This window comes from Nipponia nippon, unplaced genomic scaffold, assembly GCF_047370975.1.
Source record: "Nipponia nippon isolate SJK-2023a ecotype South Korea unplaced genomic scaffold, ASM4737097v1 scaffold_3, whole genome shotgun sequence".
Lineage (NCBI taxonomy): Eukaryota > Metazoa > Chordata > Aves > Pelecaniformes > Threskiornithidae > Nipponia > Nipponia nippon.
The window spans coordinates 39,978,783-40,002,265 of NW_028262347.1; the positions used below are offsets into that span (position 1 = coordinate 39,978,783).

The 23,483-nt window shown below is 42.3% G+C and overlaps 1 protein-coding gene across 3 annotated transcripts; it reads right to left on the bottom strand.

Moving 5' to 3' along the window:
* Window positions 1-464: 464 nt before the first annotated feature.
* BEST3 (bestrophin 3) lies at window positions 465-22,175 on the bottom strand. 3 transcript variants are annotated; one of them, XM_087767846.1, is made up of 10 exons: window positions 22,038-22,175; window positions 18,139-18,308; window positions 16,290-16,384; window positions 15,503-15,736; window positions 9,951-10,105; window positions 9,171-9,248; window positions 8,615-8,767; window positions 5,135-5,215; window positions 3,633-3,784; window positions 465-1,393 (listed from the first exon to the last, which is right to left on the bottom strand). In XM_087767846.1, the coding sequence occupies exons 2-10, from the start codon at window positions 18,288-18,290 to the stop codon at window positions 487-489; spliced, it is 2,007 nt and encodes a 668-aa protein (XP_087623972.1). In that variant the 5' UTR covers window positions 18,291-18,308; window positions 22,038-22,175; the 3' UTR covers window positions 465-486. The 3 variants fall into 3 exon arrangements, with proteins under 3 accessions (XP_087623972.1, XP_087623973.1, XP_087623974.1); XM_087767847.1 differs by lacking the exon at window positions 9,171-9,248; XM_087767848.1 differs by lacking the exon at window positions 22,038-22,175 and having other exon boundaries at window positions 16,290-16,370; window positions 18,139-18,265.
* Window positions 22,176-23,483: the final 1,308 nt, after the last annotated feature.

Below are 23,483 nucleotides of genomic sequence, written 5' to 3' on the forward strand. Positions count from 1 at the left end.
CAGGCTGAGAAGGGAATTGAGCCCACACCTCCCCTTCTAGCCACTTGAGTAGAAACCAAAACTGTTGGTGGATCTTACAATGATGTCATGGACCTTAATCTGAAGGAGCAGCCAAAGGTAGCAGCATTCAGGGTGGATCCAAAGTGGACAGAGCCACCTCCGCTCTTCTGATAGCCTTAGCGTTTCCTCTAGGTGAGCCTACACGGCTAACTGCTGTGTGCGCTGGCTGGTTTGCATCCACTCCTGAGGCACCCAGTTCTCCCCACAAATGTTTTCCCCACAGGGTCACAGATGTCAAGCCAGTGACCCAGTGGCTTAAAGCATGTCACCACAATGCCTCCTATTTAGGTACCCAAATTCTCTGTTGGATCTTGCTCAGGACTTGTCTGAACATCGTGTCTGCCTTTCTGCAACTTTCAGCAAATCTGTGTAAGAACCACTTTCAAGAGAAGACAGGAAGTACAGTCAGACCCAGGGGCATCACGGTCAAAGTTTTCTTTCACTTTTCTCATTAGAAAATTCTACTATGGCTGTTTCTTTAGTATCCAGGTTTTCCCATAAGTGCTGCATCTCAAGCGTCTCTGGAGCAGCAGCAGAAGTAACATTTTTTCCATCACTGAAGGTCCTTTGTTGTGAAGTTGTCCCAGAATCTGTTGAAGGTGGTGCAGTGTTGGCATCCGACACTGTACTATGACTATGGAAGCTTGGTAAACTCCATCGCTGAAGGTTTCTCTCATTATCTGTTATGAAACCAGCTATGTTACTACTGTGGGGTTCTTGTCTGGGCTGCCCTATCACAGTAGGAAGTGACTGATGCACCTCAGAGCCTGGGAGGTATGTAGTCATTTCCGGGGGGAAAAAAGGATGGTCCAGAAGAGTCACATTTTCCTCGGTTAGGCTCCTCTGGAGCTGCTCTTCTGGCATGCTTGTGGTGTGCTCTGTTTGCAGATCTGGTTTGCCCAGCACATCAGGTGCTTTCTCCTCGGCTTGAGAGACGATGACCTCAGGAACTGGCTTGTTTGTCTCGGATGAGGTGTCACTGTCGCCAAACTGTGCCTCATTCCTTGAGGTTTCAGTTATGGGTCCTAGATCTCTGCTACTATGAAATCTGTTGCTTCTGTCAACTCCTTCATGTTTCTTCTTGAAGCTTGAGGTAGAGTGTCTCCCTCTTGTGTGCATTTCTTGCAACCGTCTGATGTGCCCCTTTTCATCTGCTGGGAAAAACACCGAATTCTCACTTGTCTGCCGACTGTAGCGCCGGTGAGATGGGGATGAAGGGCCCTCATGGACGCTGAGAAATCTCTTGACTCTTCTCAGCACTGAACGTTGTCTTCGGTGTTTCTCTTCTTCCCAGGGCCACTCTTCTCCATAGAGGAATTCGGTATCAGCCAACCTGCCAAATAAAGCCAGGTAGTATGTGTCACATATAGGAAGTGTGCCGTCTACATGCACATATATCCTGCTGTCTCAGGAAGAAGACGTAGGAACCAAGGCCCTAGTGTGTCCCCAAGAAAGAGCATGGAAAGGGTGAAAAAGGGGTGAGGGTGCCAGGAAATAGTGCCTGCGCCTTTGGACCAGCCGGATCAATGAAAGCTCTCCATGTCCAGGTGTTTATTCTCCTGAGGGCATCCATCCCATTCTCCTGGCTGGGAGGGCATCCAGCCAGGCACCTGGCCCCATTTCATATTTGGGCTGCAGCCCTCTGTGACAGCTCCACATGGTTGGGCTTGTGCTTAGGGTGAGGAAAAGAGGAGAAAGAAACTCCGCTCAGTGCTGTAGATACTTTTTCAGGAGAATCCTTTGGGGAAAAATGACAACAGTGAAAAAGCTACTCCTGGAAGCAAAGTGCGACGGTTTCAAAAAATGTTGGAATTACTCAGATGGCCAAATCTCACTTACTTCTGGGGCATGACAGTGTACTTGAAAGTCCCACCTGCACGTGGTACTCTTCTCCTGCCCAGCCTCGGTGGTTCACGAGAATGGCTATTGCTTCGTCTGCTAGGCAATTCAGTACATATTACTGACTCAGTGCAGCCCAGAAGACAAGTCAAACTGTCCCATTTACCTGTCCTAAGGGCAAGGATGGCAAAGGAGCTTGGAACAAACCTGAGGCGAGGAGCACATGGAGGCTACGCTAACCTGGAGGGACAGAGGAATTTCATCCAGCATTTGTGAAGATGTTGGCTTGAAGGGACAGGAGAAGACTTTGGATTTGGGCTCAAGTTTTATATATTTGCTTTGGACTTGGATGAATCCTTAGGCCTTGTTTTTGAAGTCTGCATAAGAACTACCCATTTTTTTAGAGATGAACAGAGAAACAGTTCAGAGGATAAAATAATTAATAAAAAAGTCAACACATCAGAGCTGTTTGTTTGCATTTCACAGGGGCTAACAGGGAGATATTTTGCATTCACACACCCCCTTTCATTTTTTGTGTGAAGTGCTTCTTACTAAAAAATTGTTTGCAGACTTAATAATGTTTATTCTTTTCTTGGCCACTTTTTTTCCCCTGGCAATTGCAGTAAAATAAATTATATTCTATGGATTTGTCTTCTTTATTGTTTTACTTTCTTCTTTAGTTTTCTTTTGGCCATCTTATAGTTTTTCCAGAAGGAAATAAATTCTGAAAAGGCTGTGTGTGATAAAAGGAACTCATGTAAACCATTGTTCTTTGTACTAGATTGCATGCAAAAAGGAAAAATAAGAGCAATAAAAATGAGAAAACAGCAATTTCCAGGCCAAATGAAGCAAAAAATTAAGCACATATTGTATTTTGATAAAGGCTGGAAAACGTTGGAAAAACTGAAAACTTCTTGAGATAAGTTTTAAAGTGAAAAAAATGGCTACTATAAAGTTTTAAAAAAGATTTTCAGATAAAAATGTCTACTCGCCCTGGTATTTGTTCAGGCATGGTGGTATTTACACTTACTGACCTGTTCTGTATTACAGCATGTCACGAGTGTTTGAACTGAACAGCTTCTAAGCTGACTAGCCTATCACTGATTTCTCATATAGGTCCTGACAACACCAGGCAATCCTATATCCTCTATATGTTTCTTTATAAGGATGGTTCTTGTGTTGATCTCTGCAAATAACTCCTCCTCTTTAACTCTTCACGAAATCTGATCGCTCCAGCTTCCATACCTAGATTATTAGCCAATGAAAAGTGACACAACGTTTAAGATAATTTCTTGTTTATCTTCACAAGAATCTGGACTGATTTTAGCCATCATCTGCTAACAAAACAAGCAAAGCAATAGCTATTTTGCTAACTGGGGGTGCATGAAGAAGCTGTAGTAAATAAAAAAATATTGAGAAAAGTCAGTCATTATCTTCAGGTGCCACCCTGTGCTCAGAAACTATCAACAAACCGTCCCTCCAAACATACTCCATTTATTAATTACACAATTTAAGCTATGGGTGCACAGTTCATATGAGCACATGGACCACTGGAGACATCATCCCACCAACACCAGTCTGTTCACTCTCTCCTAACATCATCTCCCATCTCTGTCTTCCCTGTTCACACTATCGTCACAGCCCGCAGCCCCGCGCTGACTGTCTGTCAGTCAACGTGGCCTGTAGGCGTAGTGATGTTTCTGATGGCATTAAGGACCTTTAGTGCCACTCACCCCATTTCAATAGTCGATCCAAGAAATGAAGGAATACAGTAATCAGCAGCTGCTTTTGTGTAGGGTGGTCGAGCAGAGGAATCGTTCCAGTAAATGTCTTTCTCCATCCTTGGTAAGTTCATATGCATCTCGTCCACTGCCAGAAGTGAGACCTGATTTTTTTTGGTATAAATCATGTCACTTTCAACATAGTACAGTATACAAAATAATCTGCTTTGTACTCCCTGGGTCAGCATTTCTTTCAGAATCCTTTTAAAGTAAGCTGTGTATGTTGGCCTGGGCATTGGGAAGAGACTCATTATTATAAAATATACCCCCTATAACCTCCTATACTCATTAAAGCATAAATTTTATTGTAACTTGAGTCTTCCATGCTGCAAAGATATTTGCGTCAGATTGAAGCCCTTTCCTCACGTGTGATGTAGTTAAATGGACATGTGATCCTCCACGTGCTATGGGAAGTATGTGTAGAGTATTAGTTGTACTTCTTAAAATGTTCAGAGGTCGAGAAGCTTTCTGATAGGCTTCATCCAGATTTTAAGACATTCAGAACCAAGTATGTGACCATCCTGTTCTAGGGCCTTCCAATATATTTCATATAAAGAGCTCTGAGGCACCGTAGCACAAGCAGCCTGAAGTGGTGTTAAGCCAGAGAACATCTTTGGCAGCATGATGGCCTTTGCCACTCCTGTGCGTACCTGCATTGCTTGCTTTGCTTAACATGCTGGTTTGCTTGCCCTTCTCTTGCTCCCTCTAACACTTGGGCTCTGCTTTTCAGCCTCAGCGGTCCCCAGCAGACGTGGGGTCTGACAGCAGCTTAACCCTATGCTTGGCTCTACCTGCAAGGGGAGCAGTAGAGTGCCATGGGACCTCTTCATGTCTTTGGGCTCCTTCATGACATGACAGACAGGGGCTCTTGGGGAATCGGGGGTAACTGCAATAAATCTGTACCCTGGCCATCTCACAGCTCTTGCCACTGAGGACACTGGCTCCTGCGCTGACCACAGATGCTGCCATGGGCGGCAGCATCACAACATGAATCATGGCATGGGCCCTGCTTATTAGTTCAGGGCCCTGCTTGGTCTTTTTGGTATCTTCACTGCCATTTTTTTCTTCTTAAAGGAAGGTTCGTATACAATATTGCAATCTCTAGACATTCAGATTAGCAAAATGTGTTCTTATCTATGTGGAAATAGATGGCTTTTGGATTTTGCAGGATTGACCTACATTACATGTTTTTCCAGGCATAAGGTGAGCTTATAGTTTGAGGTCAGCTGTTTGCATGTTTAGTCAGGCATCATAAATGCCAAATACCAAAATCAAGATGCATTAGCTTGTAAAAACAAAATCTGGGGATCACAGCCATAGGTACTCCTTCAGGGAAAGAATTTGTTTTGCTGACACTTGTTGCCCTTAATTTGTACCTCAATATAAGAAACAGGATTAAATGTAATGATAACCTATGGTACAGTAAAGATGGAAGTAGAAATAACAATAGCAACCTGTAAATTTCTATCAATGCACCAGTTAGTTTCAAAATCATCATCATCTTCTCCAAATGGATTAATAAGTTGTTCAGCGACCTGAAAGGAAAATGAGACAGTGAATAGAGGTTGGCACGCCATGTCAGGACTGCTGCCGCGGAGAAAATAGGATCGGATTTTTTTCTCTCTCCCTGCCTGTCACTTGCAATCATAGCTTGAGCTCCTGTATGATGGTTTTGCCAGCCTAGTGAAGGAATATCTTGCTTTCCCTATAGAGTCATATCTCCGTGCCTCGTTGGTGCTGTCAATCATGATTGTCGGTGCTGGCCTACTGGGAATTGAGACATGTCTGGGCCACGGTAATTGTCATATAACATAGTCATTATCTTCTCTTACTGTTGTCTTTGGCTGATTTAAATGCATGGTTTAGCAGCTAGAGGCTCTGTAATTGCATTAAGGTCCACGATACTCCACCAGCCTATTGGGTCAGTATTCCTGAGCCCTGCAGCTGGAGTCTGCAGGAGGGAGTACAGCTCATCTCTCCGGCTCAGCCCTCAGACCCTGCTTCTTTATCGGGGGTGATGCTGATGGCACCCCTCTGAAGCTTTTCAGGAAAAGCAGCCCACCACAAGATTTGACTCAAGCGGACGCCGTGCACCATGCAAGCCAAGAGACAGGATCTGAGTTTGTTCTTTAATTCAACCTGCTGTTTTGCGTTTCTGTACATAAAGTGATTAAAACCGCAGTGGAGAAGCCCATCCTGTGGAGCAAACAACCAGACAGTGAGCTCAGGCACCTTTGTGGCGAGGCACCTTCATCTGGGAACTAGGCTGGGAAAGGAAACCTCTCTGGCTGCCCACAGCCTTATCCAGTCCTGCCCCCCTCAAAGGAATAAATAAATGGAAAAACAACCAGAGACTTCCCCCCATCCCCATGATCACCAAAGCACATTGTGGGGAGAAAACTCATAGCTGCTGAGGAAGAAAATAAAGATGAAATAGGAAAATTTAAAAAAAAAGAAGAAGTTTTAGGAAATTCAGACTGTTTCTCTATTTCTCAGTTCCTTGGTACACTGAGGTTAAATATCCTCTCCCCTTCATGCTTTTCTCCTTCTGTTTGTCTTTTTAAGCCCTGGTTTTAAAGCCGATCACATTCTTGCTGATCGTCCCAAGCCTTCCTGGTGGTCACCAGGGCCATGCACAGGAGCAGTGGCCAGGTCCCCGGTTTAACGTGGATATGGGTGAAGTGACCGTATGATTAAACACCCCTGCTCATGAACCTTGCTATGGAAGGCTATGATCTAAATAACTTATAATAGTAAGGCAGTCACTCCCTGGCTATTTTTTCCTATGTGCCTCTAAGTTATACCAGTGGGTAAGGACTTGCTGACCCTCCTAGGCCACCACTTCCCAGGCCGGCAGTGGAAGACAAATGAACTGCTGAGCAGACTAACATGGCAAAACCCCCCGTAAGGCAGGACAAACAAAAAGGAGACAGGGGACACCCCTGCTCACACTCGTTGGCCTGGCCCGTGGCATTAAACTTTAGCTATAGCTATGGAAGTGCTGCAATAGGAATGAGCCAGAACGCAGACTGGGTTGCGGCTCTCCAGGGAAGACGCTGGACCAGCTCGGTGTAAACTGGGGGATCACCGCCCAAAAATCCACCGCAAAACCTGTCACATGAGCTAAAAAAAGTGAGCAGGGCTGGGACAGAGGGAACAGCAGTGGTGGCCTTTTGCTTGGCTGACCTGGTCCTGGCATGCGAGACACGACTTTATTCTCCAGAAAGGAATGTCGTGCTGGACAACTAAGCCCTGTATTTGGATGGTCTGGCTATCCCTGTAATGAAAATGGGGATTTAGAAGTGTCTCACGTGATGGGAAACTTTGTCCCTGTATTGTAGGTATAACAAACCAGGCCTGAAGCCAAGGAATGAGCTCAGCTTAGCCATCATTTCTGAGGAATTGCCAAGTTACTGGAAGTCAATAGCTCGGGGCCGTTTCTGCAGCCTGGCAGCCAAAGCCCAACACACTCAGCAGGAAACCGGCTGTAACCTTCAAGACAGAAATATCCTGAGTCGGGTGCACTGCAGGTTTGGACAAACCTCCAGTCTGAGGGAGCACTGCCAATATTAAATCCACTTTTTAAAACTGCTTCTCCTCCCTTTCATTTCCTTATGCAGAAGATTTTTCAGTTACAAGGGCATCTCATACCTGCTGTAGCCAGGAGTTGGCTGGAAGCCCTGAACCTAACTGGAAGAGATACTACTAACAGCCTTGGGTGCCGATGAACGGGAAGCCATTCCCCCCTCATGAGCACCAGCAGGGTGGTCAAGAGGAACAGCTTACAGTTTTGTAACCCACTAGTAAAACCCTGGAAGACATTGCCTAGAGATAAAGCCTCACATTTCTGCAGGAGCAATGTGCTCCCCTCACCGCACCAGCCTCCCTTCCTCTCTCTCCTGCTCCCCTCCAGGCTGGTCCCTATGTGGCAAACCCCTTTTCCCCCCTGATTTCCTAGGGCACAGCACTAGAGGAGCTTGCCCTGCAGGCACTTTCCCCTTCAATCCGCCAGCTCGGTGTGCTGCGTCCTCTACTCTGCCCTTTGGAGTTGGCTATGGGAAGGGGGCTCTAAAACTGGCCAATTTTGTGCAATTTGTATTCTAACAGAAAAGTTAGCTCTAAGTTTCCAGCCATGATTAATAATCCCAAAAGGAAATCTTAATGCACATAGACTCTAATGTACCAATTTGCTTTTTATTTGAAACTTTTTTCCAGTTAGTCTACCTTGATACTCACTGCAGAGGAGAGAACTGCCATGAGGTATGTGGCTTAATTACTCAACTATCAGATCAATGGTGATATGTTACCAGAGCAGGCATCAATGGGCTGATGGTTAGCATCCAATTCCTTCTATAACTCTAATGAACATTTTTATGCAGTGGAGTTGTTGCCAATATTGGCTGTCACTGTTTCATAGCCCTCTGGAACCGGAGACCTTTAATTGCCTGCATCTGATTAAGTTAACAGCAGATACTAAAGGCTGGCTTTGATCATAAGAAGAAAGTATGATTCAGTCCCTTTCAGCCCATGCCAGGTCTGCAGCAGTATTTCCCCATTGCACAGTGGAGTGGGAGAAAGGGTTTTTTTTTCATCTTTCATCTATCATTTTATAGTCCACGTCCTGGGACCTGATTTTGCTGGAGTAATACTCCCTCGGGGAGTCGGGGGCTGCACTGGTCCTACTAAAATGAGCTCTTTCCGGTTCCCAACCATTTCTTACTGTAAGATCTGTCAGGTGGAATTAAAAATGTATTGCATGATGTTTCTTTATGACCACGGGACACTTTGGGCTGAATTCAGCTTCGGTGTAACTCCATTAATCTTTGGTGATTGTACAGTGTGCCACAAATCTGACACCTTGACTTCAGCTCTGACACCTTCACCCGCTCCCCTAGGGAGGGTTCCCCCATGACCTTTCCAGAAAGCTAGTTTACCTTGAGCCATCCTGCGTAGAAGAAGAACTGTAACAGTGTGAAGATTGGAATGTAAAGATCTAAGTCATGTCCCTGATATCCTTGGTCAGTATCCAAAAATTGGCGCCCTATCAGGCAGGCAAAGAAAAAAGTATAGACTGCAAGAGTAACAACCTGCAAAGAACAAAACTTCATTGAAACCATGCGATAATACAACCTTATGCATAAGGCAACACATAGCCAAAGGCCTTTGACTGCCTTTTGCCATATAATTTACAAATCTGTAGGGAGGTATTACAAATAGAGAGGCCACAGGACTAATTATAGCCAGGAAGAAGACCCAAGAAACATGAAAACATTTCAGTGCTTCCCTCCCCTCTCCCAAATTACGCAAGGCCTTCAAAATATCTCTGCATTAAATATGACTTAAACAGCTAGCCAGGCGTCGATGATCCCGTGGGAGTCAACAGGTGCTCAACAGCTTGGAGACTCCGGTCGAGTCTATGGATGTTTTGCACCAAGCTCCCCTTTTACAGAAATTGTGCTTCAAATTTTGTAAAGGGTAATAGCTCAATACCTGGGTATAGACCAGTGGAATTCCAACCCAGTCATAACCAAACAAAAGACTACACCAAGACCGGTACTTATTCATCTCCTAAAAGGAAAAAAAAAAAGAAAAAACAAACCCCAACAAACTAAAATTGCATGGGGTTCAATTCTAAATTATAAATATTTTGTTACAGTTCATTTTTGCACATATAAAGGGATGGGGAGATATGAAAGTGTAGTGTATATAAATTGATAACATAATGATATCCAGCACCCCATTGTCACATTTGAATATTCACTTAGTTTATGGAGTTGGAATGCTTAGTATATTACGTATTTCTTCACAAATTATCTTTTGTTTCTATCTTATCTACAGTCTAGTGATACATGAAAGAGAATATATTATATCATAAAAAGAACGTTTGACCACTTAATGAAATATTCAGGGAGATTATCTTCCCTGAAACTGATATTATAATCTTCAAAATGTCAAATTATTCTCATTTTTTTTCCCTGCAGCGATGGAACAAGTATGAATTTACAGTGATGTTTTACAATAGTTTTTTACTCATTGGTTTGTTGCTTCATCTAATACCTTCTTAGTCATATAAATACAATGCCAGTGAACTGCTGCTGTGTGTGTGTGCTCGAGTGTACATCGGTACACAGAGAAAAGTGGTATAAATCCTGAGTAAGATCGTTTAGATGACACTGGAGAGCTGTGCGCACTAAATCAAATTATCTAAGTGAAAAGCTACCACATAGCGATTTCAGATTAGTTTTCTGTAGATTTACTTTTTCTACTTACGTTCATCAGTGTCTGCAGATCTACACTGTCTCGAATCCTTCCCTCTTTTCGTGCCTTCGATGCCAAGTTTCCAAACCAGACAAATGGAACCCAGTATTTCAGGTGGGGAGACTTAAGGTCATCAAAAATTTTTCTTTCATATCTTGTCATAAAACCTATTTACCCAGAAAAAAAGAAAACAAACAACCTACTTCATTTATTCTGTGGTTTCAGTGCTACTGATATTATAATTTTTGAATATGTTTGAATCTGTTTATGCGATATTTGCATAGAACTATGCAAAATACTATTTATAATTCTAACTAGTAGCCTCCTCCTCTTTTTTTTTTTTTTTTTAGCTTTTTTGCCAGGACAGATCTTGCTTGAAACAACTTCTTTTTGCAATAACTACCTATGCAAAGTCCTTCTTGATCAATATATGCAATAATTTGCTATTACTGTGTTCTCATAGCTGACTGCTGACATATTGTGGATACATATAATACTAGGAATTGCACAGATTACCCTCTAGTTTCATATTCTACTTTCAGAAAAATAAGGAACTGGATATATCAGTCAAGAAACTATCACTTTTCAGCAATGATGGCTTTTAGCAGCATTTCAACATATGTTGCAAGGGCAGTTATGTGGCCTTCTGATTCTGATAATTTTTTGGTAAATCTGCAAAGCAGTGAGCAAGCAACAGAGGACACAAGTGCATGCATGAAAGGGAGCTCGACAGAGAGCGTGCCTTCTGCCAGTGAAATACTTCCCTGCCAGATTGTGTTTCATGTTTTCTTTGGGGTTACGAAGGCGTGCAAAGAGATGGAAAAGGAATCATGCACAGAAATCCTGCTGCTAGCAGGACACGGGACCAGATGACGTGCTGTGGGGCTGCAGGCTGAAGCTGCTTGCTGCCTGGCAATTTGCCTTGCCGGGGTGCTGGGAAGGTGTTAAGTTTCCCGCAGAGTTCTCCTGGCCTTGTGAAGCCCTGCTTCCCCCTGCTGCAAGCAAGTCCAAGGTCAGATAGCAGGGGAGCCAGGGCTGTGTGGGACAAAACCTGCACCAGAGCAGCTCGTTGCCTGGGACCGGCACGGGAGCAGCTGGTTTTTGGAGCAGCACCTCTACCCCCTTGGGCTTCGTGGGTAAGAAAGCTCTGCTCTGCTGTCCTCCTTCCACCGAGCCTTTGAGAAAAACAACCTCAGAAAATTCATGAGGGGGAACTTCACATTTTCCTTAGTAAAAATCCTGGATTTTCTGGGATTGGAGCAATCTTCAGGTTTGGGGGATCTTAGTTTTTGCTCAGGTGTGTGTCAGCTACCAGGGTAGGTAAAAGACTTCTTTTGTTGGGTTGACATTAACTCCGAAACAGGACAAAGTTAATAACATGGCAGCTCCAAAATAAGGGGCCCAGCCAATTAATTACAAGTTTGACTACTGAAAATTCAATAAGGGAATTGAGAATAGACAGGAATTTTTCTCTAGTCTCCAACTAGTAACTAAATTAGCCTGTTGTTGCTAACATTGCTAATGATACATGAAGCAGCAAAAAAATAAATATACACAAACTCAGTTGTGTTAGGTATAAAAATGTGAATGAGGTAAAAGGAGATTCGTTAAACATGGCAACCTTCTTAAATATTCTGTTGCTGAGGAAAATGCCACTGTTGTACAGTTGCAACAAGTCAACACAGGAGGTATGATATACTGCAAGTACTGAGAAGGAACACAAGGACAGGACAGAAAATTCTGTGGAAGAGGAGAAGTTCAGCAGTAAGCCACAGTACTCCTGCAGTATCCTGAAATTTGAGAACAGAATAAGATACAGCTTTTAAAAACCCCTGGGCGGTTTGCAGCCAGCTCTCCTAATCAACTGCACAGAAATAATCAGGCAACCAGACAAATTGACCTGCTAGTTATGACTCCTGACTCCTAAAAGTCACTCTTTCAGGCTGCCTTTGATTTCTGGCTGGCCAACCGGGACAGAAAAAGATGTTTCCATCAGGCTGAAGCAGACAGACAGAATATCAGAAAATTGGCAGTCTGGAGTAAACACTGGATGCAAGTCACTTGAGAGGCTCTGGGAAGTCATTATCCGGAAGGACACAGCCTGAGGGGGTCACGAAGAACAGCAAAGCTCCAAGGACCAGTTCAGCTCTCCACTAAACTGGGTACATTTTTGTTCAGAAAAGCTCAACAAAGGCTTATTCTTTTAACAATGACATTCAAATTGTCTTTATTTTTAAAGTTAAGGTGTTTATGTTTATATTAATTAAATATTCTCTTCGATGGATATTAATAATGCCTAGTATTCTTATCACAGAACATACAAAACAATTCTGGATTGCTCTTCCTGCTGGTGAAGGCTAGGGCAATACAAACAATATGCAGTTCAGAACTGCTTGCTGTTATTGCGGCGGCAAAGAAACACTTTATATTCCATTAAATATAGGGGAGGATATCAAACCTCAGTTATTAAAATTAAATTGTTTCTAAATATGGTCATGCTATTTTTATTCAAGAGTATTCAAAGAATTAACTGAGGAACTCTCTGAACAAGAACGCTGGTTTTGACAAGCACTGGAAGACTGGAGAGGTTCCAGAAAACAGGAAATATTTGACAAATACAGTGCCAAGATCTTGAAAAGGATGATCTAAGGAATGACAGGGCACTGAATCCTTGTGAAAGTATGAAAAGCTTGACATGGGATGCAATCAATAAAGAATCAAAGGACACTAATGTGAACAGTGTCAGCCAAACTGGTCTTATGGGAAAATTATTGATGAGAACACAAGCCTGGCTAGAAAAAGTCACTCATGCTCTCCTTCAAGTGATTCAAGGAGTATTCAGTTCTCCTGTCAAAACCCAATGGTTTGAGGCAAGACTGGTTCAGGGCACCCATGCCAAATACTCTGAAGGCTAGTGGTTAGAGAAGAAGGAACTGAAAAGAGGTCATCTCTCACATCTCCAGAGTGCACTAACAATGGTCAAGTAGATAAAAGTTCCACTTTCTGCTTCTGTGTTATGTGGGAAAGAATTAATTTAGGTACTTCACTCCAGTAGAGGGTTTGGGACTGCAAACTTCAGCTGGCCATAGGTATCCATGTAGTTGGGCTCACACCTCATGTTTCTCTTCAGCATTTCCTCTCCACTGTTCTGGGCTGCTCTCTGCCCAGCTGCTGGCTCATTGCTCATGTTTTTTAAGACATGTTCTTGAGCATCCAACTTCCCTCTTGCACCTTGCAGCCAACAGGATTGGTATGCTCAGGACTGCTGCTAGGCATCTGATGCTTATGGCACATGTGCAGCAGCACTCAGCATCAAAACGTCATGAATCTGCATGCACCTACTGCCTACAGCTCCATAAAGAATGCTAAAAAATGAAAAAGAGTTCAGAAACACAGTTAGGAGGAAGATCCAGCACTGAAGACCATATCTTGTAGGGAGAGACTACATATGGCGAAGCTCCTAAGTTTATTCAAGCCTTTATGCACTCTGCTAACAGGTAACTACTGAGAGAAAAATGGTGTTTTCATCTAATTAGAAAAAGAACAACCCAAAGCCATTATGAAATACACTGATTAGAAGATGATTCTGTGCAAGTTCAGACTGAGAATAAAATTTCACTTTTCAACAGCGAGTTCACCATTGTGAATGTCAGTTCACCTAGGATGCAGTGTAATCTCCAGTATACCCAGTTGAATTTTAAATTAAGGCTGGTTATATTCCTAGAAGGTATTATAGCTCAGTAAGAAATTGCAACATGATAAGAGATGCTGTGAGTAAGCTCTTATGCCTTGTGTCATGGATGAGTCAGACTAGATTATCATGATACTGTTCTCAGATTTAAAATGTATGAATTTAAGCAGTTCATATGCTGAAAAGAGAAATGTGTAGCAATAGTTACGCTGTGGCAGTTCTCAGTTTGATAGCAAAATGCAAAATCGGCACAAGTTGTTTCAATGATGACTGTGCTGTAAGTATCAGATTCTGCCGCTCACGTTCATATTAAATGCTGCACTCCCATGCAGTCTGATATGTAATGCCATAGGGAGCTAGGGAGGAGATAATTGCAGAGTACGGTCTTAATCGCTGGACATTAATAGGAGCAAAATATACCCTCAAGTGCTCAGCACTGCATCAACAAAAATTCTGTGGCACAATATTAAAACGTTAAAACCTACAGAATAAGTACTGAAATCCACAGAGCTGACTACACTATCAATACTTAGTTATACAGTTTATAGTAGAATATTTTCCACTGTTAAAAAAAAAAACAAAACACAACAAACAACCAAAACTTGTTTTCCAGTCTACAATTTTTGTACAATGCTGCGACATTTTGTCTCTTTTGGAACAGATTGTCTTTAGCAATAGGGAGGCAGAGCTGGATTAGCCTGCTGGAAATGCTGTAATTTTCCAGCGCGTACTAGAAGCAGATTGCTGGGGAGAGTGACAGAAGCTTCCTTGACCTCTCACAGGCTCAGGTAAACAGTTTTGTTGAACAGCACAAGGAAGAGAACGTCAAAATCCAACTGAATCGAACATAAATGATTTTTTTCAGTAAGATCAGTGCATTCTGCCTGGATTTTTTTTTTAATATCCAAAGCTTCTCACACATTTTTGAAATGTGTATATCTATATACACACTGCATATTTTAACTTGCTACAATTTTGCTTACTAATCTCTGCCAAAGGAATAATTTTAAGAAATGCAAGACATTCAGTAAAAAACGTATGACTTCTCCTATTTGGAACAGATCCCCACATCTCTGCGCTGGTGTTCTACCCCTGACACTGACCACGCCAGTCAGAAGGCACGGCATCACACCTTGCCTTGAAATACTCAGCAGTCAGTCCTTCATAGACAAGCAAAGTCGTACATGATTGAACTCTCTTCCCCATCATCCCACTCACTGTGTTATCAAAACAAACAGAAAATAAAGGCACGCTTAATACTTAGTATATTTATCCCTGAAAAACCAAGGTGAGGTTGTAAATTTAAAGAAAAAACCCTTGGGGTTGGGGTTTTTTAAGTATATCACAACACTTAAAATGTGCAATCTACTTAAAATGCAATCTACTTAAAATAAATTGAGATAAAGCTGTACTTGTGAAGTGCCTGCAGAGATCAGTTTCTGATACACAAGACAAAGTTATATCCTAGACATCAAGGCAATGCCATATAACAAGTCAACATTCCTACTGCATCATACTATATCTATAACTACATTATCTTTCACACTTTGGAGAATGTTGTGCCTTCTCCATATGCCTGTGTGTTTGGGGCAGGCCTATTGCCTCCATGATTCTGAAAGCAGATCCACATGAGAGTCTCAAACTCATTTGATTTCTATAGTGTTGCTACATGAAAACTTTAAGAGCATTAAAGATGCATACTTAAGGGCACGTCGTTTAAGTCACTGACAAAAACTTGGTAGCTTTGACATGGGTTAGTATGAGGCACACACGGGGCCAAAGAGGAAAGAAAAAATGAGTCTGGCTCCTTCCCTCCCTGTGTCCCCACCTCTGAGGGAAAGGAAGGCAATTTTGGGGGGGAGGACTCCAGTACCTGCTCCTACCACGTGGTCCATGGTGGGGAACCTTTTGTACACAGCCGTGCTCACAGAGCGAAAGATCAGCAGAGATGTTAAATTCACGTAACGCATGAGAGTCCTCCTTAACAAGCGCCCATATTCATCTCTGCCTTGGACACAGCTAGAGATGAGGAACATCAGACGATCTGGCCATGGTAAGTTCACAAACTGGTTCCACCAGCGATTCACCACCAAAGTAACGTAGAAACCTGGGGGTTAGAACGAAAAAAAAAAGTCCAGTGCCTATCAGCATTTCTGTTTAGGTTACTTTGATTTAGTTTGCACAGTGTTATTCATATCACTAAGCTGCTACATTTCCCAGAATAAATGCAGTAAGTCACGTCAAAACCCAGGATGCAATCAGTGCTAATTATTTAATAGACACTGCAACTTAATGTCCCGTTCCAGCTGAGTATCTTATACTCATGAACTTCCGAATTTCCTTTTCTGTAGTAAACCTTGAGTGGATTTAGTGCTTTAAAAGATCAGGCACAATGTATCAGTGTTAGTGGGCACAATATATATATATACACACACGCAACCTTTACTCTTTTGTTGGTATATTAAGAACATGAGCATAAATGTTGATGTGACAAAAGTGACTTGAATATAAGGAGACCTGTTGGAAGCTGATGATTTTATTGTGAGCCTCTAACCTCTCATATGCCCCTCAGCTCTGAAATGCTTCCATGCATGGACATTCACAAAATGCCTGAACAGAGCGAGCATCGCAGCATAATTTCACATGTAACCAGTACTTACCAAGCACAAAAGTTACTGGGATTTGTTCAGCATATTTGTCACAGTAAATTGATAATTTTTCAAAGAACCGTTTTTGGCTACCTGTAAGAAAAAATCTGCAGCACAAATAAAATATATCTGTCCTTTCATAATATTCTAGCACCAGCTACAAAGTGCAAATATGTATAAATAATCAGGTATGTGCAATCGGGAGAAACCTTGGCTAATGTCTTCAAGCAAATTCTTAAAGGTAAAGTGCTGAACACTTTTGGCATGTAATAAAGAAGCTGGAGGAGAAGACAATATTATTCCCTGGTCTTTGCAGTTTCCTCATGACTAATTTGACTGGCACTACTAATTAGGATCAATACACCTGGAGAATTAGCTTGCTATCTCATACAGACCAATGATAATAGTAAGCCATAAGTCTGCAAGTAGAGCTAGCTCTCCTTTTTCGGAGGGCTGCTTAATTAAAATGCTCAGGACTGCTTGAATTGCAAAAGGTTACCAATCTCTAATTGCTCTTATTTGAAAATGCTACATTGTTGCAGCAGGTTTTTTACTCTTACTCCTATGAAATTTTTCTTTTCTACAAGATTAAAAATACAAATGTATTTATTTTCCAGTGAGGAAAATATTCACCAGATGATAGAAAATGGGTGGAGCATGGCAGCTTCTGCCCATGGATAAAGATATCTAATGAAATACAACAAGCTTAAATATAAACAATTTTATTTGTATAGATGAGTATTACAGTTATTCTTTGATTTTCTATAAAAGGAACACATGACAAATATTTGGTGGGTTTTGCTTACAATTCTGCAATAAAACTTGGAGCACATATAGAAAGCTTTCCATGGTGTATTTACCATGGTCTTTAATTGCCTAACATTTCAGTAAAACTAGATTAATTTAAATAAATGTTAGACTTCAGTGTTTCTTTACATATTAATGCTGTAATTTGCTTTCTGAGTTTACAGGTATAGATTACTGTAGATAGAACATTTTAAAATAGAACATATTGTGTTTAATAACACAAAATGTCTGTGATTAATAACAGACAAACTGAAACTCATTTTCTCCTTGGTTCACATAAAAAGCAAACACTGAGGTCTAATTACAGATCAAGGTAAGAGCTGAATCATGATTTTGATACTTATGCATAGTGTACTTCATCAATTAAAAGTTTCACTGTACTAATTGATGCATTGCATCTGTCACACCGGTGTTTAATTCACACCTTGGTGGAAGAAGCAACTCTCCTAATGTGTCTCCCCAGGTGCTGTGTGACGCACAGGTAATAACCCATCTGGTTTCCATGCAGTTTTGCTTGGCCTTCTGCAAGCTTAAAAATAAAGAAGTTTGCCATGCTGTCCTAGCTTTAAGCAAAACTTTGCTTTTCCTGACTATATAACCTGGTTCACAAATTATTACCTTTCAGGGTTGTTAAAGAAATTACCACTGAACAACTGAAGACAGAGTTCTGCAAGTAGAATGAAAGGCCTGTACTTATCATTTAAAGCAGACAGGCATGCTTGCCGCTGCCAACTCGACATCAGAACAATAAAAGCTATATAACATAGGCTAGCTATGGGTGTTTATTTAGCCTAACTTCAGTAGGACGGTTGCTCAACGCCGGGCTGAAAGTAGAATCAGCTGAATATGATAGACAGTATTTTATTTACACCCTACATGCTTTCTCTGGAACATCGATGTAAACGTGGAAAGGAAAGGACATTAGAAAAGGTCCAAGAAAAAGACAATAATTATGTAGTAACCTCCCCCCCCAACAATTATTCATCAGCCTAACACTATGAAGTGTAAAATTTCAGTATAACATTTAATGAGATGTGAATAGGAAAGAGTGTACCTGTATAATACACTTATCGCAGTGTAAAGAGTAGCAAAAACAATAAATTCTCTGTACAGCAATTTGTAGATGCTGCCTTTCCACTTTAGGAGTAATCTGTGAAATCCAAAGAAAGTGGCATTTGCTACTTTGCTGGAGTAAGTGACTGTCATCGTCTTGGCAGGCTGTGCCTAGAAACAGTAGAAGAGAAGCAGGAAACCAACAACATTTTAGACAGCGTATCCTAACCTGAATGCACCCTTGTATAGATAGATACATAGATATACACGCACATATACGCATATAATAGTTTATGTATACATAAATACATGCTGTGTGTATTTATACATATAGAGAGAGAAATAAAAATCTTGCAGTTACAAGCCCTGTTGAGATCTGCAGATTGACTGATGCAAGGCTCTATTTGGGCCTTACCTCAAAGAGCACCCAAAAGCAACGGCTGGCACCGAATGTGGCCACCTGCCTGGGTGGCAGCGGCAGGGACACGTTACGCCTCTGAAGCCTCTGCTTACTCTCAGTTTGCTCCAGTCCAGTGCGAGCAAAGACAAGGAAGTAAATTTGCTTGAAATTTTTTTCAAAACTTTGTCAGCACCCCAGCAAGAGAAGTAAAGCTAAATTCCACAAATGCACCTTCCTCCCCAGCCACTATTTTTGGCTGGCTTTGGTGATTACACTAATCTAAAATCAAATGAAATTTGGAGACTGCCTCTTTCACTAACAGTTATGACAGCAGCTGAGATCAGCTGGGGAAGCCTGATATTTCTCGGCTTGGCAGCTAGACGTACTCATCAATACTTCAGCATTGCACAGCCATGCAAAAAAAGCCACAGGGTTGCTAGGTAGGCAGCGTGCGACAGTGTAATTAAAGCAGTACTAAAAGTGTACAGGTAAATATTTTACGTTGGGTTTGTTACTTGCTTACTCAATGTAGGGAGATGCTACAGGAACTTTTATGTGCTTATGAAGAAAACCCTAACTCCAAATGTGGATGAAAGCAGTACAGCATGCAAGAAAGGGAGTAACTAAGACAAGCACAAAGCCTCAAGGTAGTTATTGTGTATCATAAATATGATTCTTGCCTGTATTTTCTTGATGCCACTGTAGGTCACTTACTCTCAGAAAAAAAATCTGAAGCCCTAGTTAATAGACGGCTTGATAGTATTTTATGCAACTTGGCTGTGTCTCTGATGCAGAGCATAACGCAAGCCATTAAAATTCAGCTGTAAAAGTGCCACTTTTTCTTTTAGTCACCAAGGGAATCAGCAGGGAAAAGACACCATAAGCCTTCTATTGCTGACAGACTGTCTCTTCTCCTCTGCAGAATGGCTGCTCGAGGATTGCCAGCATGGGCTCGGAGATTTTTTTTGTGTTATTTTTTTTTAAGATGCATGGGTTTTATTCTTTAGCATCCAAATGATAGTTTTCCTGTTTTGGAGACTTGGCACAGGCCTTTGAATTTTTTGTTGTCATTGTTGAACTCCAAAAAGTTCAATTCAGGAACCAAACTGGCTGACTGGCATGCAGAAATGCAGTCCTGTCTGCTAAAAAAACCTTGTGGTCAGGATGCAATGCTTAAGAAAATGGAAGCAGAGATTTCCATTCTCCAGCAGAAATGGGGCTTTATAAACAATGGGAGAAGTCTGTGGCTGGGCTGTAGGGGAGGAATGGGGTAAAAAAATACTCTTAATGATACACTGAGTTTCCTGGGATCGCTGTAGGAGGCTTTAGTCCTTGCCCATTGATGCTGGGGAGCACGTGTGTTCAACCCATATCGTTAAGAAATGTGTCTCTATCTCCCTGCTAATATCCAATTTGTAATGGAAACCTCCAGTGGGATTGCCTGTGTGTAGGGACTTAGATCTAGAAAAGACATCTGATAATGTGAGCGTTTATAGTCTGGTGGGAACCCAGACCCCCAGCGTAACACAGTGCAACAACTAGAAGATGAAGTTAGACAAATGCAATCTGAAGTAAAACATAAATTGCTAACTGTGGGGGCAACTAAATATTGGAATAGGGGACTGGATTGACACCCTGTGGTTTAGGAACTTTAAGATGAGAGCAGATAGTTGCACAAAAGATGACCTTCAGGAAGAATTCACATAGCTGGGAGATACAGGGTTGGGGCCGAGTGGCTCTGCTGGTCTCCCCGTTATCTGGGCATCGGTGAAACTTTCTGTCCAGTCCCTTCTGTCGTGGGCCATGGAGGGAGCAAGACTGCTTGCAGCACCCTCATAGCATCTGCAGCTCTGCAGGAAGGCAGCGATTAGTGTCAAATCCACGACTCTCAGTTTCTGCATAGGGGGTTCAGGAAGGAGTCGTCCTCCCAGGCATCAGTGACTGGGCAGTGCCAGAAACTGGCCAGTAGCTCAGCTGGACAAAATGGGTCCACCTCCTCTATGGAGCTGCAACAAATCCTGTCATGCAAGACCTAGTGGATGGGGTTTGGCCACAATTGCAGAGCTGTAATGATAATAGGATTCGGGATTAAGAATATTCCCCCACCCATTAGACTGGGAGAGGAGAGTTTTCTTCATGAAGTGCAATTTGCCTGCTTGATTCAAGCAACTATATTTTACTTAATCAGATTCCAGCCATCTCTCTTAGCACTTTACTCAATGCCCTTGGCTCTGAATAGAAACTCTTCACATTAGCTTGGGAGGCACTGGACGCCTACAGCTTTTTCCTTCTGCCTCTGAAATGGGGCAAAGAAAAGTGGGACTGTTACAGCAATTTCAGGCTTTGGTGCCTTGGTTTCCTTGCCCTGCCTTGCCTGTGATGCACTGTATTTTAGTTTCCTGCTGAGCAAATGCTTTATTAAATATTTATCATTGGGTTCATATAAGGACTTCAGGGTAATATAATGTAATGTCCTAAAATATACATTATGTCAGATTAATTAATCTAAGATCCCTTTAGACTATATGAAGCTATGAAAGGCAGCTATGTGACTGTCTGATTAGATTTCACAACATAGCAAACACCGATTTAAATCTGCACTTGTGTTTTTTTCTCTGGGAACAGCTACAACCACTCGGGTACAGCCCACCCACCAGCAGGAAGTTTTGGCATAAAGCCTTGCTCTGGGTCTGGTTCTTGCATGGTGGTCCCAAGCCCTTGGCTCATGGGCAGCATGTTGACTGAGAGTCCTTCCAACATTACTCATGGTCACAGGAAATTAAAAAGCTAAAACTGAGATGGACAGGAAGAACAAGGCATAACGATGCCCCCAGCACATTCCTGCCTGAGCGCTGCTTTGGCTGGGGCCACAGAAGGACAGAGCGCATTAGATTAGATACCACAGGCACTGGTGCCGTGAAAGACTTTCCTGTTAATCATGTTGCCCTTAACTTCATTAGCAGATATAGGGCTAGGCTTTCTGCCGGTATGGATTTGCGAGTTTTGAGGACATAACACAAGTTATGCACATTTTATGCCTGCAGAGACTTTGGCTCATATCTATGACGCTGCTTTTCCTTTTGTTCAGTGTTTGTTCCCTCCCTGAAACTTTCTCAAGCACAGGCTGAAATGTGAGTTATATATTACTCCACTTTTGCTAAGACCATCAGAAGCCTTTAGGCATAACCACCTAAAAATAAAAGATTCCCCCCCCACTAATATTGAGCCCATCTGTAAATGGGATTTTTGCCTGGCTGAGAATTTCAGGATGCATTAGGATTCGGAGAGAAACCACAGTAAAAAATAACAGCCATCAGTGTTTCCTAAATGACCATGAAAGGCACATTACAGAATGTATAAATAAATAGCGCCTCTGTGCAATGCCCTTGTCATTGTATCACCTTATTTTTTGGTTTATGGCATAGTAGAGAAAGTGAGTGAGAGAGATTTGAGTTAAGCCAATTATAAAAGCATATTCAGCTCACGCTATATCCACTGACCTGCTATTTTGATTTGGCAATCCAAGCCCAAAGGCAAATCCCGGACCCTTCTTCTTCCTCAGACGTCCCAAACAAAGTCCCCTTCAGGTCTGCAATAGTCACCTTGCTCTTCCCTGAACCTGAAGCAAGGGGTTGCTGCTGCCGAGCCCCAGGAGGAGTGGACTGACAAGAACAGGGGTTAAAATGTCTTTCCACTTCTGGAAGTCTGTTTTTGCCAAGTACTCTGTCCTGTCAGTTACAGAGGGAACAAACGCAAGCAGCAGCAGCAGCAGCAGCTGCTGATCTTGCTCTTTTCTAGTCTATAATTATAACGCCACTTGCCATCCGAAGGACCCCTTTCATTTGAATGAAGAATCTTGCGATGGTTTGGCTGGCACCTCCAGTTTTCTACATTCTATTTCCCGTCCCCAAAACAGGACGGACAAGAAGGGAGCATTTTCTCTGAGACTTCTCTTGAAAAGAGTGATCTCTCTGAGCCAGCCTTGCGAAGACACATCAGTGAATAGCACTGACTACATCTGAACGGAAAGATGGAAGACAACCTCACCAAACTTGGGAATGTGCCTCAGCTGCACCTCGATCCCACCCTGGAGCATGCCTTTGCTGCATTGCTGATTCAAATTGGGAAACCAGGACTTCGGGGTACGCAGTAGAAATCACCCATCCCTCCAAACAGGCAGAGCTGCTGTTACCAAAAGTCCCATCAGACTCAATGAACCTATTCACGATGGTACATTTCAGCATGTGAAAGCCTTTCTGCGACTGGAGGATCTGCACAGGGCTTCTTCCTCCCCTTTCCCTTTGTAAAATGAGACAAACTCTGTCTTTTATGACCCACGGCATTAAAAGGGAGCTGTAAAAGGTGATAGACTGCGAAAGCACAGGAGATGTCACATAATGTTGCCATAAATCTCTACGGAGAATGAAATAATGCGACTGTGAGGTAAATAAAAAAATTGCAGGGCGAGAGAGTAAGCAAGATTTATAGATTTAATACATTTTATGATGAAAGGTTTTTTCCCCCTGCCTTAGTCCCATTAAGCTATTTCAGACCACTTATTTAATTAAAACTCTCGGAAAGAAAATCAGTTGCTGCCACTGTTTGCCTTTCTTCTTGTTGGCAATGGCAGAAGGAAGACACTTTGATGTCAAAGCAGGGGGAGACATTAGACTGTGGCATGTGTGTGTCAGGCAGCGGCCTGTGGCGAAAGATGACAAATCATTTTAGCATTCAGTGACTTGGCATGAAGAAACATACTGCCTGATCCTATTACAGTCACTGCCCTCTGCAAGGAAAACTCCTAACAACAGGGATGTTTTAAGGTCACTGGTAAAATAATTACTTAGACCTAAAACATTTTCCTTTGCTGAGTACAATCATTCACTGGTCTCGCTGAGCAGTAAATAATAGCACCTCTGTGTGTCAGACAGTGGGTATCAGGTTTT

What these genes read in the sequence shown, in the direction of transcription:
- BEST3 (XM_087767846.1), bottom strand. Translation starts at nt 18,290, where the DNA reads ATGACAGTCACTTACTCCAGCAAAGTAGCAAATGCCACTTTCTTTGGA. An exon ending in CCCAGTAACTTTTGTGCTTG is followed by an intron (nt 15,737 to 16,289) that starts GTAAGTACTGGT and finishes TCTAACCCCCAG; the next exon opens with GTTTCTACGTTACTTTGGTG. An exon ending in GGACCACGTGGTAGGAGCAG is followed by an intron (nt 10,106 to 15,502) that starts GTACTGGAGTCC and finishes CTGGGTAAATAG; the next exon opens with GTTTTATGACAAGATATGAA.